Consider the following 16,759-nt stretch of genomic DNA (forward strand, 5'->3'; position numbering starts at 1 on the left):
CCTATGTGGCTGGTTTTGCCACGAAACGCGTAGGCTTATTAAAGAAGTTTTTTATTATATGGACTGCCGAAGGTGCGCTTTTTTCTGGTCAGAGCGGTTTATTCAGCCCGGCTCTTTTTTCCACTTTGGATTTGTTTCATTTATACACCTATCACACATCCTTCATCTCATAGTCCCATGCCCATATACCCATCATACATATCCTCCATCCCATAGTCCAGTGCCCATATACCCATCACACATCCTCCTTCCCATAGTCCCGTGCCCATATACCCATCATACATATCCTTCATCCCATAGTCCAGTGCCCATATACCCATCACACATCCTCCATCCCATAGTCAACCATTATGACATCATAATGAGCGGCAGGGATTGCAACCTATGATGGCATCAGCGTCGCCATGGCAACCATTATGACATCATAATGAGGGGCGGGGCTTGATACACACACACTTTTTCCCCATTATGTAGATAGGGGCAAAATTGTTTGGTGAATTGGAATACGTGGGGTTAAAATTTTGCCTCACAACATAGCCTAGGACACTCTCGGGGTCCTGACGTGTGACTGTGCCAAATTTTGTGGCTGTAGCTGCGACGGTGCGGATGCCAATCCCGGACATACACACATACATACATACATACATACATACATACACACCCACATTGAGCTTTATATATTAGATTTTAATATATTCAGACTTTTCTCACAAGTTTCATTAACCTTCGTTCAATTAAACTGTAAGCAGCTTTCCTTAGTAATCTATTGTTAAAGCTATAAATAATGGGATTTAGCATTGGAGTCACCACTATGTAAAAAACAGACACCACTTTATTTTTATGGAACGGAACGTTCACTGTTGGCCGGAGGTATATGAAAATGACTGTACCATAAAAGATCCCAACTACAGTGAAGTGGGATGTGCATGTAGAAAAGGCTTTCCTTTTACCATGGCTGGAAGGGATTTTAATAACAGTAGAGATAATTTTCATATAAGAGATTGCAATACAAATTAAACAACCAAATATAATAATCCAGGCGAGACAATTGAAAATAAATTGGGCAATATAGGTATCCGTGCAGGAAAGTTTTAATAAAGGGTTAAATTCACAAAAAAAATGATCAATTGTATTTGGGCCACAAAAGTGAAGGTTGGCGACTGAAACTGCTGGGATTGTAAGAGACAACGCGCTAATAGACCAGCATGCTGCAATAAGCTGTAGACAGAATGCATTACTCATGATCGTGCCATAATGGAGAGGATGGCAAATAGCCACATAACGGTCATATGCCATAGTAACCAAGAGAAAATGTTCCGTTGCAGCACAAAGAGAAAAAAAATGGTATTGAGTGATACAACCAGCTACGGAAATTGACCGGCTTGTACCAATTAAGTCTGAAAGCATTTTGGGCACCGTAACTGCTGTGTAGCAGATCTCAAGGAATGAAAAATTAGCAACAAGCAGGTACATTGGGCAATGAAGGTGATTGTTGCTGTATACAAGAATGATGATCAACACATTAGCTACAAGGGATAAAATATAAATAAGAAAAAAGAATATAAATAGATAGATTGCCGAATCTTCCTTTAGAGAAAAACCTAATAGAATTATTTCCGAAATGCTGGATTTATTCATCTTGCTCTTAGCTTAGCAAAAGCTTTCCTACCGATATTCCATTCTATCAGTCACTACAGTACATGTAAAGGTTATATTCTGTAATAAAAATGAAAAGATAAATAATACATTCAATAAAACAAAAAGGGTATATATTTATAACATTTCATTTTAATAATGTAGAAAATGTTCTATGCAGAATTATTTAACGAATAACTATTAATCTTTTTGGTTTGTCTTACATAGTCACATAGAGGTTCCATGTAGCAAAAAGATTTTTAACTGTTTAAACGAAGTGTAAATGTGTAAATGTATCTGAAGGGTCCATTTGAAAATAAATTATTTTCTTACGAGAGGATGTTTCTCATCGCTATCACTGAAGTTCATTGCACTTTCACTTCTTATGAACCTAATATGTATAGTGCAAATTTCAGTACAGTCGACCGTCTCAATTAGGAGCTATAACAACTGTTCCGGTTTATTTTTATTATTGTTGATGTGACCTCTCACAACACACTGAACTGAGCTTGAAAATGCAGCTGCTTGTCACCGGCGATAACATTATCATGGGTAACGTTGGTCACAGGCAGCCCTTGTCATGCTCAGCTCAGTGATTCCCGGCTTGTGTGATGAAAGGTTACCTTACTGTTGTGACCACTTATCAATCCATCCGAATTGTAATGGGACTTTTGTGTTAATGGATTATCTGATGAAATGGGAGTATAACTTTGCTTTTTTATTTTTATTTATGTTAAATAAATAGGTAAACGCGGGTCGCAGAGTTTTTATTTCAATTAAAGGACTTTACTTTGTATGTGTCTTTATTAAATTTGACTATGGGGTGAGTAATTAGGGTGTCTTATAGACACCTCTCCATTACTAATGCCTGGACTTGATGTCAGAAGCCATGAAATGGCTGACATCAAACCCACAATTATTGCCCCACTTGCCACCGCACCAGTTTTTATTTAATACATGCTACACGGACTGCAGATGTTGACTCCAACTCCCATCAGTGTTGCCTTGTCTTGCAGATCACAGGGAGACCAAGTGACAATGGTGAATGCTTCGTTCAGCACTCGGTATCTGGGAGCAGTGCTAATTGTATTGGTTTCCCCAGGCTTGGTATGGGTCACACTGATGACACTAATACATACCCTCCGGTGCCACCTCATAAAGTAGCAAATTCCCGCTGCGCTTGCGCTGGATGGATTCATAAATCTACAGTCCAACAGAGTGACTGCAGACTTATCGATTTGTACCGGACAACTCCTTTAAGACTTGTTATATTACTATTGAATGTTGTGGTTAATTTCTTACCTTTAAGTTTTTGCATGTTCTTTAGGGACATTGCTTCTTTCTGTCTTTCCTGCCATTTCATTGTTGACATTTGTTTATCAGATATATAGCATCTCACATGATTGCACAAATTCTCTTCATAAATTTAATTAATAACTCCACTGTGTTAAATAAGTAGTAAATACATTAGGGATCAATTTATTAAAAAAAAATTGTTTGAATATTTTAAACATTTCTGTTAAAAGCAGATTACTAAAGCATTGCCTAATTGTGATGAATCTAAATGCATGAAAGTTTATTGTACATTTTCAACAATTTAAGTCTGATATTGAAGACGCATCAGCACCTTAGCACTGGAGTATCATGGATGCTGCTGGCATATGAATACCAGTGAAACTTCCTTTCTTATGCTTTAATGTTTAAAATAAGGGCTTATGTTTGATTCTTAATATGTGAATACATCTTTATATAATGTATATTGTTATGGAAAAAGCTAGCATTGTAAATGTTTAGTAGGGTGAGTAATAATGTTGGCGTTTTATTTCAACTTTAATCAATACATGATATATGTGAAGAAAAATCAATATAATTACAATATATTCTTTCTGGAATTGATTTTATAATCTTTACCATGATCAGCTTATCTTTGCAATTATTTTTTAGCATTGATCTAATAAATAAACATAAACTTTAGAAAGAAGCCAAAATTTACGGATGGATTTGAAATATTTCAAATTTTGGAAGACAACTTGAAAATGAAGTTGAATTTTTATTATGCACCAGGTAAACACAATTTCCCAAATATATATTACCGGGGAAGACAAAGGCAAAGAATATCATGGAACCATCCAAGGATGCATTGGTGAACATGATAAAAACACAGATGCAGAATTAATAATCCTGTGTAATTGTTAGCTAAAATTTAGAATAGACAGTTTTAAAAATAAGCACATTTATCAGGGTTGGTCAAGCAGCATGATAAATCTGGTACATTTTTAGACTGTCTAGTGTAAATTTATAGCCTGCACTAGTTGTTTTAAATTTACAAAATGTATTAAACAGAACATGTCACCTTGAAATTGCAGTTAATCTGGAGGCATCTTGTTATAGAGCGCAGGGAGCAGATTAGACTTATATATACAGTACAGACCAAAAGTTTGGACACACCTTCTCATTCAAAGAGTTTTCTTTATTTTCATGACTATGAAAATTGTAGATTCACTCTGAAGGCATCAAAACTATGAATTAACACATGTGGAATTATATAATTAACAAAAATGTGTGAAACAACTGAAAATATGTCTTATATTCTAGGTTCTTCAAAGTAGCCACCTTTTGCTTTGATTACTGCTTTGCACACTCTTGGCATTTTCTTGATGAGCTTCAAGAGGTAGTCAGCGGAAATGGTTTTCACTTCACAGGTGTGCCCTGTCAGCTTTAATAAGTGGGATTTCTTACCTTATAAATGGGGTTGGGATCATCAGTTGTGTTGTGCAGAAGTCTGGTGGATACACAGCTGATAGTCCTACTGAATAGACTGTTAGAATTTGTATTATAGCAAGAAAAAAGCAGCTAAGTAAAGAAAAACGAGTGGCCATCATTACTTTAAGAAATGAAGGTCAGTCAGTCCGAAAAATTGGGAAAATTTAAAAGTGTCCCCAAGTGCAGCTGCAAAAACCATGAAGCGCTACAAAGAAACTGGCTCACATGAGGACCGGCCCAGGAAAGGAAGACCAAGAGACACCTCTGCGGCTGTGGATAAGTTCATCTGAGTCACCAACCTCAGAAATCGCAGATTAACAGCAGCTCAGATTAGAGACCAGGTCAATGCCACACAGAGTTCTAGCAGCAGACACATCTCTGCAACAACTGTTAAGAGGAGACTTTGTGCAGCAGGCCTTCATGGTAAAATAGCTGCTAGGAAACCACTGCTAAGGACAGGCAACAAGCAGGAGAGACTTGTTTGGGCTGAAGAACCCAAGGAATGGACATTAGACCAGTGAAAATCTGTGCTTTGGTCCGATGAGTCCAAATTTGAGATCTTTGGTTCCAACCACCGTGTATTTGTGCGACGCAGAAAAGGTGAACGGATGGACTCTACATGCCTGGTTCCCACCGTGAAGCATGGGGGAGGAGGTGTGATGGTGTGGGGGTGCTTTGCTGGTGACAATGGAGGGGATTTATTCAAAATTGAAGGCATTCTGAACCAGCATGGCTACCACAGCATCATGCTATTCCATCTGGTTTGCGTTTAGTTGGACCATCATTTATTTTTCAACAGGACAATGACCCCAAACACACCTCCAGGCTGTGTAAGGGCTATTTGAGCAAGAAGGAGAGTGATGGGGTGCTACACCAGAAGACCTGGCCTCCACAGTCACCAGACCTGAACCCAATCGAGATGGTTTGGGGTGAGCTGGACCGCAGTGTGAAGGCAAAAGGGCCAACAAGTGCTAAGCATCTCTGGGAACTCCTTCAAGACTGTTGGAAGACCATTTCCAGTGACTACCTCTTGAAGCTCATCAAGAGAATGCCAAGAGTGTGCAAAGCAGTAATCAAAGCAAAAGGTGGCTACTTTGAAGAACCTAGAATATAAGAAATATTTTCAGTTGTTTCACACATTTTTGTTAATTATATAATTCCACATGTGTTAATTCACAGTTTTGATGCCTTTAGAGTGAATCTACAATTTTCATTGTCATGAAAATAAGGAAAACTCTTTGAATGAGGTGTGTCCAAACTTTTGGTCTGTACTGTATATTATAGTTTTGTGTAGCGGAGTAGATTGATATACAGTGTCTAAGAACGTTGGTGGCTAAAAGTGCTTGTAAAATTCACCAAATTTACTGAAGTTATCACAGAATCATAGCACGGTAGAGTTGGAGAAGACCTCTTGGTCCAACCCCCTGATAGATGCAGAATTCACTAAATCATCCCAGACCAATGTCTGTCCAGCCTCTGTTTGCAGACTTGCATTGAAGGAGAACTCACCACTTCTCATGACATCCACACTTAAAAAAGGTAAACTGTCAGTCACTGTTAGGACCACCCACTGGAACAAAAATGTCAGAAACAGCAGAGATGTAAATGATTGAATCACAGGTTATACTGAATCTTTTCCTTGAATACTGTAGAGTATATCAATCTTCTCAGCTCTCCCTACTCTATAACATTTTTCTTGCATTTACATGGTGAAAGGTTCCATTTAGGTAAAAAAAACTGGAGCATACCTTCAGTAAATTTGGGGACACTATTACAAACACTTTTAGCCACCAATTGTGACAAATGACTTATCCATCTTAATTTAAGTAAATTTTAGACTGAATTGTGGTGCATTTTTCAGTAAATCTCACACATAGTCAGCCTCTATACAAATCTCCTTACATGATGTGTTATGTAAAATTTGATCACTTGTACTTAACAAAAAAAAGACAAATGAACTAGAGTGAGTGCTAAACATAACAAACAAATGAACTGGAGTGAGTGCTAAAGATAACAAACTAATTAATTGAAGGCATAGCTGAGAGCAGTGTCAAGACAAAATATATGATTTATGGATAGTCAAGTTAAAAAAATGATTTAAAACAATGTTAATTACTGTATACAAACAAGTGGATGGACGTTATATAAAACAGTGTAACAATCTTTTCATACCTTTGCTAGCAACCATGGAAAGAGGGATCAACTCTGCATATATTAAAGAAGGTTTCATAATCATCGCGGGCTGTGATGCATTATTGTAAGAGCAGACGGACTATGAAACTCATCTTATCTTCTTCTATAGAATGTTTGCATTCTTCTGGATCAACATATAATATAAATTGAACCGTATTGAATCATGCTTTTTCTCAACCTTAACGTTACTAAGTTTAGAAATACTTGACTCTTAAAAATCTGCACTTGTATTTGGTTTGGGACCCTACTTGTGCACCACCATTCTGAGAAGTTGTGCCAACGGTCTTTATATCTGACTCTTAAATATATATCGGATCAACATTTACGATGGCCAAAAGCATGATCAGTTTTATTTTTTACATTTTAAGATTTTAAGAGTACGTATTTACAGAAATATTAGGTAAAACAATCTTTCAAAATCATTCAATCGAAAAAAAATGTATTCATTAAAATGAATTATATAAACCATTTCTAAGGAAAAATACAAGATTTAATTAAGCAAGAGCAGAGTCTAATTATCTGCCAAAACAAGATTAAATGTAACAGAGTATTAGTACTGTAGTAGGATTTATCTTTGTATCACGACTGAATATTAATATATATATACTGCTTTAGATCCACGTAAGTGTAATGAGGTCCCACTTGTACAGTCTCTGTAGATTAATTGTTATAAAACTTCTCCCAGAAGGCAAAGACACAAGTAAACAGTTATTTCATCATGAAATTTTGGTTTTATATTTCCATTATCAACAGCTCTGGAAACCACTGCAAAATTTTCAGTTTGTTTCATTTTTCACTTTATAGGTTGAGAACTGGTCAAAATAACAAAAAAATGCAGTGCTTGCAGACCTCAAATAATGCTAAGGAAACAAGTGCATAAACATTTAGAAACAAAAATACTAATGTTTTAACTCGGGAAGAGTTCAGAAATCAATATTTTGTAGAATAACCATGATTTTTAATTACAGCTTTCATGCGTCTTGGCATGCTTTCCACCACTCTTTCACACTGCTTTTGGGTGACCTTATGCCACTCCTGGTACAAAAATTTAACCAGTTTTTCTTTGTTTGATGGCTTGTGACTATCCATCTTCCTCTTGCTTACATTCCAGAGGTTTTCAATGGGGTTCAGGTCTGGAGATTGGGCTGGCCATGACAGGGATTTGATTTGATGTGCTAGTCCTTCATCCACACATTGATTGACCTAGCTATGTGGCATAGTGCATTGTCCTTCTGGAAAAACACAGTCCTCAGAGTTGGGGAACATTGCCTGAGCAGAAGGAATCAATTGTTTTTCCAGGATAATCTTGTATGCTGCTTGATTCATACGTCCTTCGCAAATATTAACCTGCCCAATTCCAGCCTTGCTGAAGCATCCCCAGATCATCAGCAATCCTCCACCAAATGTTACAGTGTGCGCAAGACACTATGGCTTGTACAGTACACCTCTCCAAGTCTAACCATTAGACAACCAGGTGTTGGGCAAAGCTGAAAATTAGACTCATCAGAGAAGATTACCTTACTCCAGTCCTCTATGGTCCAATCCTTATGGTCTTTGGCAAACTTTAGCCTGGCTCTCATTTGCTTCTCATTAATGAAAGGCTTTTTTCTAGCTATACATAACTTGAGCCCTGCCTCTAGAAGCCTGTTATGAACTGTTCTTGCTGTGCACTTAAACCTAGCTAGCATTTGCCATTCTTTTTGTATGTCACTTGATGGCATCCTGAGTGACATTCGAATAAGATGACGGTCATCCCAGTCAGTAGATAGTCGTTTTCACCCTTTGTAGCTTTGTTGTCCCCAATATCTGCTGCTTGATCTTGTTGTAATAGACTTCAGTCATAGAAATTTTAAGGATGCAGTCAACATGACACTCATTGTATCCCTCTGCTAGTAAAGCCAGAATTGAGCCCTTCTTTTCCTCACTCAAGACTTTTCTTTTCAACTCCTTTGGCATGATTAAAAGTTATTTTTTCATTCCTATTACTTTTGGGATATTAGTAGTACTTGTTTTGCCATCCAGCTTGTCCTACTGCAAGAGGATTGTGAACACCACAGCAGGGTTTTTTATACTTTCCTTCGTTAAATAAGATTTGGTTCAGGTGATCACCTAATCAGAAGCACATTAAGTAGAATGAGGTGAACTCTGGTTGGAATTCAACTGACACTGGAATGGAATGGCTGTCAGACATGTAGAGAAGCTGGTTTTTATAAAACTGTGCAGTGGTCTCTTAATTTTTGCCAGCACAGAATATTGGAGCAAAATATATTAGTAAATACAAAAGGATTTTAACATTTTGGAATTTTTCAAAAGGACAGATTTAACTGTTTTTTATAGTGTGATCTGTGGAATGCTTATCCACCAATTATCAGCTTGTGTAAAGGCTCCATCTCACATAATGAGATTGTTAGCGAGATCGCTGAAACATCACCGATTTTTTGATGCAACAGAGACCTCGCCAGCTATCTCGCTATGTGTGACACATAGCGGCGACCGGCCCCCCTGCTGGATATCACTGATCGTGCTCGAATGTCCCAGGCCATTTTTTGATAGTAGGTGTCCCACTGGCCAGCATGCATCGCTGTGTTTGACGTCGACAAGCAACCTCGTTGGCGACGCAGAACTCATGGACGCGGCGTGAGTCATCAGAAAAGCTGCTGTATGACAAGGTCCCAATGACCACTGAGGTCGTTATACGGCTTGACACATCGTTGAATAGATCTGCCTGGTTGACGGCTCACTAGTGACCATGTAGTGACGCACCAGCGATCCTTACCAGGTTGTATCGTTGTCGGGATCGCTGGAGCATTTCGAAGCATAACGGTACCCTAAGAATGTCAGCTCGTTCCCGATAAACAAGCAAAACACTCTTTCATTGAGTGTTTGGATTGATTGTGGTGACATTAAAATTATTGTTATCTCCGGCACATCATCATGTGTAAACAGAAGATGTGCTGCCAGTAACCTTAATATTCTATGCGCACAAACTGATCATATTTTAGAGACTTTCAGTATTTTATATTGCCTTCTTGCTTCTCTGGTCATTAGACATTACAAAATAGTATACAATCTCTGATGGTAATAGATAACAGTCATTTTGCTTTACGTTAGATATAAAATTTGAGGCTAGAGGAGCTGTTCACCTATGCATCTACAAAAGGGTAGATCTGTTCATATGTGTCATAAAATTGATTGAGTCTATTAGGAGTAGCAATTTGACTGTTAGGGATACATCAAAACATACAGTTAGACCCAGAAATATTTGGACAATGGACAAGTTTTGGCATTTTAGCTATTTACTAAAATACAGCTCTGGCAAAAATTAAGAGACGACTGCAAAATTGTCAGTTTGTCTGATTTTTCTCTTTATAGGTATATTTTTGAGTAAAATGTAAATTGATCTTTTATTCTATAAACTACTGACAACAAGTCTTCGAATTTCCAAGCACTAAATTTTGAAATCATTTTCAGAAAATGAGAAATGGTCAAAATAATAAAAAAGTAGTGCTTGCAGACCTCAAATAATGCTAAGAAAATGAGTTCTTAATCATTTAGAAACACCAGTACTAATGTTTTAACTCAGGAAGAGCTCAGAAATTAATATTTCGTGGAATAATCATGATTTTTAATCACAATTTTCATGCATCTTGGCATGCTTTCCACCAGTTTTTCACACTGCTTCTGGGTGACCTTATGCCACTCTTGGTACAAAAATTTAAGCATTTCTCTTTGTTTGATGTCTTGTGACTATCCATCTTCCTCTTGCTTACATTCCAGAGGTTTTCAATGGGGTTCAGGTCTGGAGATTGGGCTGGACATGACAGGGATTTGATGTGGTGGTCCTTCATCCACACATTGAATGACCTAGCTGTGTGGCATGGCACATTGTCCTGCTGGAAAAACCAGTCCTCAGAGTTGGGGAACATTGCCTGAGCAGAAGGAATCAACTGTTTTTCCAGGATAACCTTGTATGCTGCTTGATTCATACATCCTTTGCAAAGATTAACCTGCCCAATTCCAGCCTTGCTGAAGCATCCCCAGATCATCGCCGATCCTCCGCCAAATTTCACAGTGGGTGCAAGACATTGTGGCTTGTATGCCTCTCCAGGTCTCCATCTAAACATTAGATGACCAGGTGTTGAGCAAAGCTGAAAATTAGACTCATCAGAGAAGATTACCTTACTCCAGTCCTCTATGGTCGAATCCTTATGGTCTTTGGCAAACTTCAGCCTGGTTCTCCTTTGCTTCTCATTGATGAAAGGCTTTTTCTAGCTTTACATGACTTGAGCCCTGCCTCTATGAGCCTGCTACAAACTTTTCTTGCCAAGCACTTTAGCCCAGCTGCCATTTGCCATTGCTTTTGTAGGTCACTTGATGTTATCTTGCGGTTACATTCGAATAAGATGATGGTCATCCTGGTCAATGAAGAGTCATTTTTGCCCTCTGCCTGTCTGTAGCTTTGTTGTCCCCAATGTCTGCTGCTTGACCTTGGTGTAATGGACTGACATCTTAGAAATTTTAAGGATGGAGGCAACATGACGCTCACTGTATCTCTCTGCTAGTAAAGCCAGAATTGAGCCCTTCTTTTCCTCACTCAAGACTTTTCTTTTCAACTCCTTTGGCATGGTTAAAAGTTATTTTTTCATTCCTATTACTTTTGGGATATTACTAGCACTTGTTTTGCCATCCAGCTTGTCTTACTGCAAGAGGATTGTGAACACCACAGCAGAGTTTTTTATACTTTCCTTCGTGAAATAAGATTTGTTCAGACTCTCACCTACCATCGAAACCTTCAAAAAGAGCCTGAAGACCCACCTCTTCCGACAAGCCTATAACCTGCAGTAACCACCGATCGACCAAACCGCTGCACGACCAGCTCTACCCTCGCCTACTGTATTATCACCCATCCCTTGTAGATTGTGAGCCCTCGCGGGCAGGGTCCTCTCTCCTCCTGTACCAGTTATGATTTGTATTGTTTAAGATTATTGTACTTGTTTTTATGTATACTCCTCCTTACATGTAAAGCGCCATGGAATAAATGGCGCTATAACAATAAATAATAATAATAATAATAATCAGAAGCACATTAAGTAGAATGAGGTGTAGACAAAAGTAAGGAAATAATGCCAGCCCACCAACAAACACCGCAGGTGCACGGAACTACGTTTGATCAGACATCAGTCACATGTAGAATATAACAAAGTTCCAGCTCCTTAAAAGTCCAATTTCTTCCTTTATTAATCCATATTTAATAAAAAAAATCCAGACTTTTACAGAATTATGTGTACTCTGGTTGGAATTCAACTGACACTGGAATGGAATGGTTATCAGACATGTAGAGAAGCTGATTTTTATAAAACTGTGCAGTGGTCTCTTACCTTTTGCCAGAACTGTATATTTAAGTTATAGTTATATGATCAATATGGGATTAAAATGCACACCTTCAGCTTTAATTTGAGGGTAGTCACACCAAAATAGGAGAAAAGGTTTAACAATTTCTTTTCTTTAGTTCCTTCATCCCCGGCTGATTTTGTGTTTTTTTTTTTGTTTTTTCCTTCACTTCTAACAAAAGCAATACCTTTTTTCCTTTGTTCTTACACATAGGTGCATGAGGACTTGTTTTTTGTAAAATGAATTGTACATGCCATTCATTTTATCATATGGAAGCCAGGAAAAAAATTCCATGTGTGTTGAAACTGCAAAAAAGTGCAATTCAACAATTATTTTTAGGGTTATTTATTAACCCCTTTCTGACATCAGACGTACTATCGCATCCACGATACCCGGGCCCATATGTCCAGGGATGGGATAGTACGTCAGCGTGTTCAGCGGCACCACCGGGGGGGAGCACCACTGATTATCACAGCTGACACACGGCACTATGTGCCTGGAGTGGTCATGGACCGCCCCCAGCACATTAACCCCTGGCACACTGTGATCAAGCATGATCGCAGTGTACCGGGGGATTAGGGAAGCATCGGGCAGGGATGGGGCTCCTTGCATGCTTCCCAGAAACCCCCAGAGCAGCGCGATGTGCTGCGCTACTCCGTGGGTCTCCTTCCCTGCAGGCCCCCGGATCCAAGATGGCCACGGGGGCCTTCGGGGGCCTGCAGGGAGGCGACTTTCTCAGTGCCTGCTGAGAATAGGCTCGGAGAAAGCCTGCAGCAGCACCTGTCACATCACTGATCTGACACAGTGCTGTGCAAAGTGTCAGATCAGCAATCTGACACTAGACAGTGATTTCCCCCCTGGACAAAAAAATAAAGTGAAAAAAGAAACGTTTCAAAATAATTTATAATAAATCCCTAAATAAATTTAAAAAAAATCCCTAATAAATTCATTTTTTGGAAAAAAAAACAAAAAAACAATAAAAGTACATATATTTAGTATTGTCGCGTTCGTAACGAGCCGCCCTATAAAACTGACCCACTAGTTTACCCCTTTAGTGAACCCCTTAAAAATAAAAATAAAAAACAAAGCAAATAACAATGCTTTATCATCATACCGCCGAGCAAAAAATGTAATAACACGCGATCAAAAAGACGGATATAAATAAACATGGTACAGCTGAAAACGTCAACTTGTCCAGCAAAAAACGAGCCACGATACAGCGTCATCAGCAAAAAAATAAAAAATTCATAGCTTGCAAAATAAAGCGATGCAAAAATAATTATTTTTATATAAAATTGTTTTCATTGCATAAAAGTGACAAAACATAAAAAAAGACATGAGGTATCGCTGAATTCATACTGACCCAAAGAATAAAACCGCTTTATCAATTTTACCACAAGCGGAATGGTGTAAACGCACCCCCAAAAGAAATTCATGAAATGCTGTTTTTTGTTCATTCTGCGTCCCAAAAACCATAATAAAAAGCGATCAAATAATGTCACGTGCCCGAAAATGGTGCCAATAAAAATGTCACATCGTCCCACAAAAAATAAGACCTCACATGACTCGGTGGGTCAAAAAATGGAAAAATTATAGCTCTCAAAATGTGGTGATGCAAAAATTATTTTACAATAAAAAGCGTCTTTTCGCGTATGACAGCTGCCAAACATAAAAACCCACTAAAAATAGTAAATCAAACCCACCTTTATCACCCCCTTAGTTTGAGAAAAATAATAAAATTTAAAAAAAATGTAATAATTTCCATTTTCCCATTAGGGTTAGGGTTAGGGCTAGGATAAGGGTTAAGGTTAGGGTTAGGGCTAGGGTTAGGATTAGGGTTAGGGCTAGGGCTAAGGTTAGGGTTCAAGTTAGAATTGGGGGGTTTCCACTGTTTAGACACATCAGGAGTTCTCCAAACGCAACATGCTGTCTGATCTCAATTCCATGCACCCAAACAGTGGTTTATCCCCTCATATGGGGTATCAGCCTATTCAGGACAAATTGCACAACAACTTTTGGCATCCAATTTTTCCTGTTACCCTTGGGAAAATAAAAAAATTGGGGCAAAAATAACATTTTTTTGGAAAAAATATGATTTTTTTTAATTTTCACTCCTGGGCATTATAAACTTCTGTGAAGCACTTGGGGGTTTAAAGTGCTCACCACTAGAGATGAGCAACTTTGCCTTTTTTAGGGTCGAGTCGGGTTTCATGAAACCCGACTTTCTCAAAAGTCGAGACGAACGAAATCGGCCGACTATAGGGAAAAGTCGGGAAAAGTCGTGAAACACGAAACCCAATGCAAGTCAAGAGGAGAAAAGTCGGCAGTGAGTGGAGCACTGTAAACACACCTGGCATGAATTTTAACCCTAGAGGCGGTGAAATCTCTCTCTCTCTTCTCTCTCTTCTCCCTCTCCCTATCTCTCTCTCCCACTCCCACTCCCGCTCCTGCTACGCTTCGCTCCGCTTCTCGCATTGGCTGAAAAAAGTCACGTGCAAGCATTTGGCGAAACCCGACTTTGGCGCTTGGGTCGCCGACCGCATGGCCAACTTCACACTGTGGTCGGGTTTCACTTGGCGAAAGTCGGCAACTTTTGAATCTGACCGACCTGTTCTGCTCAACTCTACTCACCACACATCTATATAAGTTCCTTGGGGGGTCTAGTTTCCAAAATGGGGTCATTGTGGGGGGTTTCAACAGTTTAGGCACATCAGGGGATCTCCAAACGCGACATGACACCCTCAGACCATTCCATCAAAGTCTGCATTCCAAAACATCACTACTTCCCTTCCAAGCCCTGACGTGTGCCCATACAGTAGTTTTCTCCCACATATGGGATATCAGCGTGCTCAAGACAAATTGGACAACAACTTTTGGGGGTTCAAAGTACTCACCACACATCTAGATAAGTTCCTTGGGGTCTAGTTTCCAAAATGGTGTCACTTGTGGGGGGTTTCCACTGTTTAGGCACATCAGGGCGCTGCTTCCCTTCCGAGCTCTGCCATGTGCCCAAATAGTCATTTACCCCCACATATGGGATATCAGCATACTCAAGGACAAATTGCACAATAACTTTTGGGGTTCTGTTACCCTTGGGAAAATAAAAATTGGGGGTGAAAAGATCATTTTTGGGGAAAAAATATGATCTTTTAATTGTACGGCTGTACATTATAAACTTTTGTAAAGCCCTTGGGGGTTCCAAGTTCTCACCACATAGCTAGATAAGTTCCTTGGGGGGGTCTAGTTTCCAAAATGGTGTCATTTGTGGGGGGATTCCACTGTTTAGGCATATCAGGGGCTTTCCAAACGCGCAAGGCATCCGATCTCAATTCCACCAAAAAAAGTCAAATAGCGCTGCTTCCCTTCCAAGCTCTGCTATGCGCCCAAATAGTTGTTTACCCCACACATATGGGGCATCAGCATACTCAGGACGAATTGCGCAATAACTTTGTGAGTCCTGTTACCCTTGGGATAATAACAATTGGGGGTGAAAAGATCATTTTTGTGGAAAAAATATGATTTTTTAATTTTACGGCTGTATGCTATAAACTTCTGTGAAACCCTTGAGGGTTCAAAGTTCTCACCACACATCTAGATAAGTTCCTTGGGGGGTCTACTTTCCAAAATGGTGTCATTTGTGGGGGGTTTTAACTGTTTAGGCACATCAGGGGCTTTCCAAATGCGGCATGGTGTCCGATCTCAATTCCAGCCAAAAAAGTCAAATGGCGCTGCTTCCGTTCCGAGCTCTGCCATGCACCCAAATAGTGGTTTACCCCCACATTTGGGGTATCAGCATACTCAGGAAAAATTGCACAATAACTATTGCGGTCCTGTTACCCTTGGAAAAATAAAAATTGGGGGTGAAAAGATCATTTTTTTGGAAAAAATATGATTTTTTAATTGCACGGCTGTTCGTTATAAACTTCTGTAAAGCCCAGGACAAATTGCACAATAACTTTTGCAGTCCAATTTCTCCTGTTACCCTTGGTAAAATAAAAGAATTGGACCTGAAATAATATTTTTGTGAAAAAAGTTAAACGTTAATTTTTTTTAAACATTCAAAAAATTCCTGTGAAGCACCTGAAGGGTTAATAAACTTCTTGAAAGTGGTTTTGAGCACCTTGAGGGGTGCAGTTTTTAGAATGGTATCACTTTTGGGTATTTTTTATCATATAGACCCCTCAAAGTGACTTCAAATGTGATGTGGTCCCTAAAAAAAATGGTGTTGTAAAAATGAGAAATCGCTGGTCAACTTTCAACGCTTATAACTTACTAAAAAAAAATGTTGGTTACAAAACTGTGCTGATGTGAAGTAAACATGTGGGAAATATTACTCACTAACTTTTTTGTGTGCCAAATCTCTGTGATTTAAGGACATGCAAATTCAAAAGTTTAAAATAGCGAAATTTTCTAAATTTTTGCCAAATTTCCATTTTTTTCAAAAATAAATGCAAGTTATGTCAATTAAATTGTACCACTAACTAACACGAAGTACAATATGTCACGAGAAAGCAGTGTCAGAATCACTGGGATCCATGGAAGCGTTCCAGAGTTATTACCTCATAAAGGGACAGTGGTCAGAATTGTAAAAATTGGCCCGGTCATTAATGTGCAAACCACCCTTGGGGGTGAAGGGGTTGACCATGTTCATTATATGGTAAAATATACAGGACAATACAATTCTCAAGGTCAATATGACTATGCAGATACCAAACAAGTATAATTTTTTTTTTCCTTAAGTGGTTAAAAAAAATCACAAATTTGTTAGAAGAAAAAT

At 38.8% G+C, this 16,759-nt stretch overlaps 1 protein-coding gene across 1 annotated transcript; it reads right to left on the bottom strand.

Annotated features, from left to right (window-relative positions):
* Positions 1-696: 696 nt before the first annotated feature.
* Positions 697-1,638, bottom strand: LOC141096285 (olfactory receptor 1E5-like). The gene has a single exon (XM_073582826.1). It carries the CDS (start codon positions 1,636-1,638, stop codon positions 697-699), a length of 942 nt encoding a protein of 313 aa, XP_073438927.1.
* Positions 1,639-16,759: the final 15,121 nt, after the last annotated feature.

This window comes from Dendrobates tinctorius, unplaced genomic scaffold (genome assembly GCF_039654945.1).
Source record: "Dendrobates tinctorius isolate UK_male_01 unplaced genomic scaffold, ASM3965494v1 ptg000073l, whole genome shotgun sequence".
NCBI classification, from domain to species: Eukaryota; Metazoa; Chordata; class Amphibia; order Anura; family Dendrobatidae; genus Dendrobates; species Dendrobates tinctorius.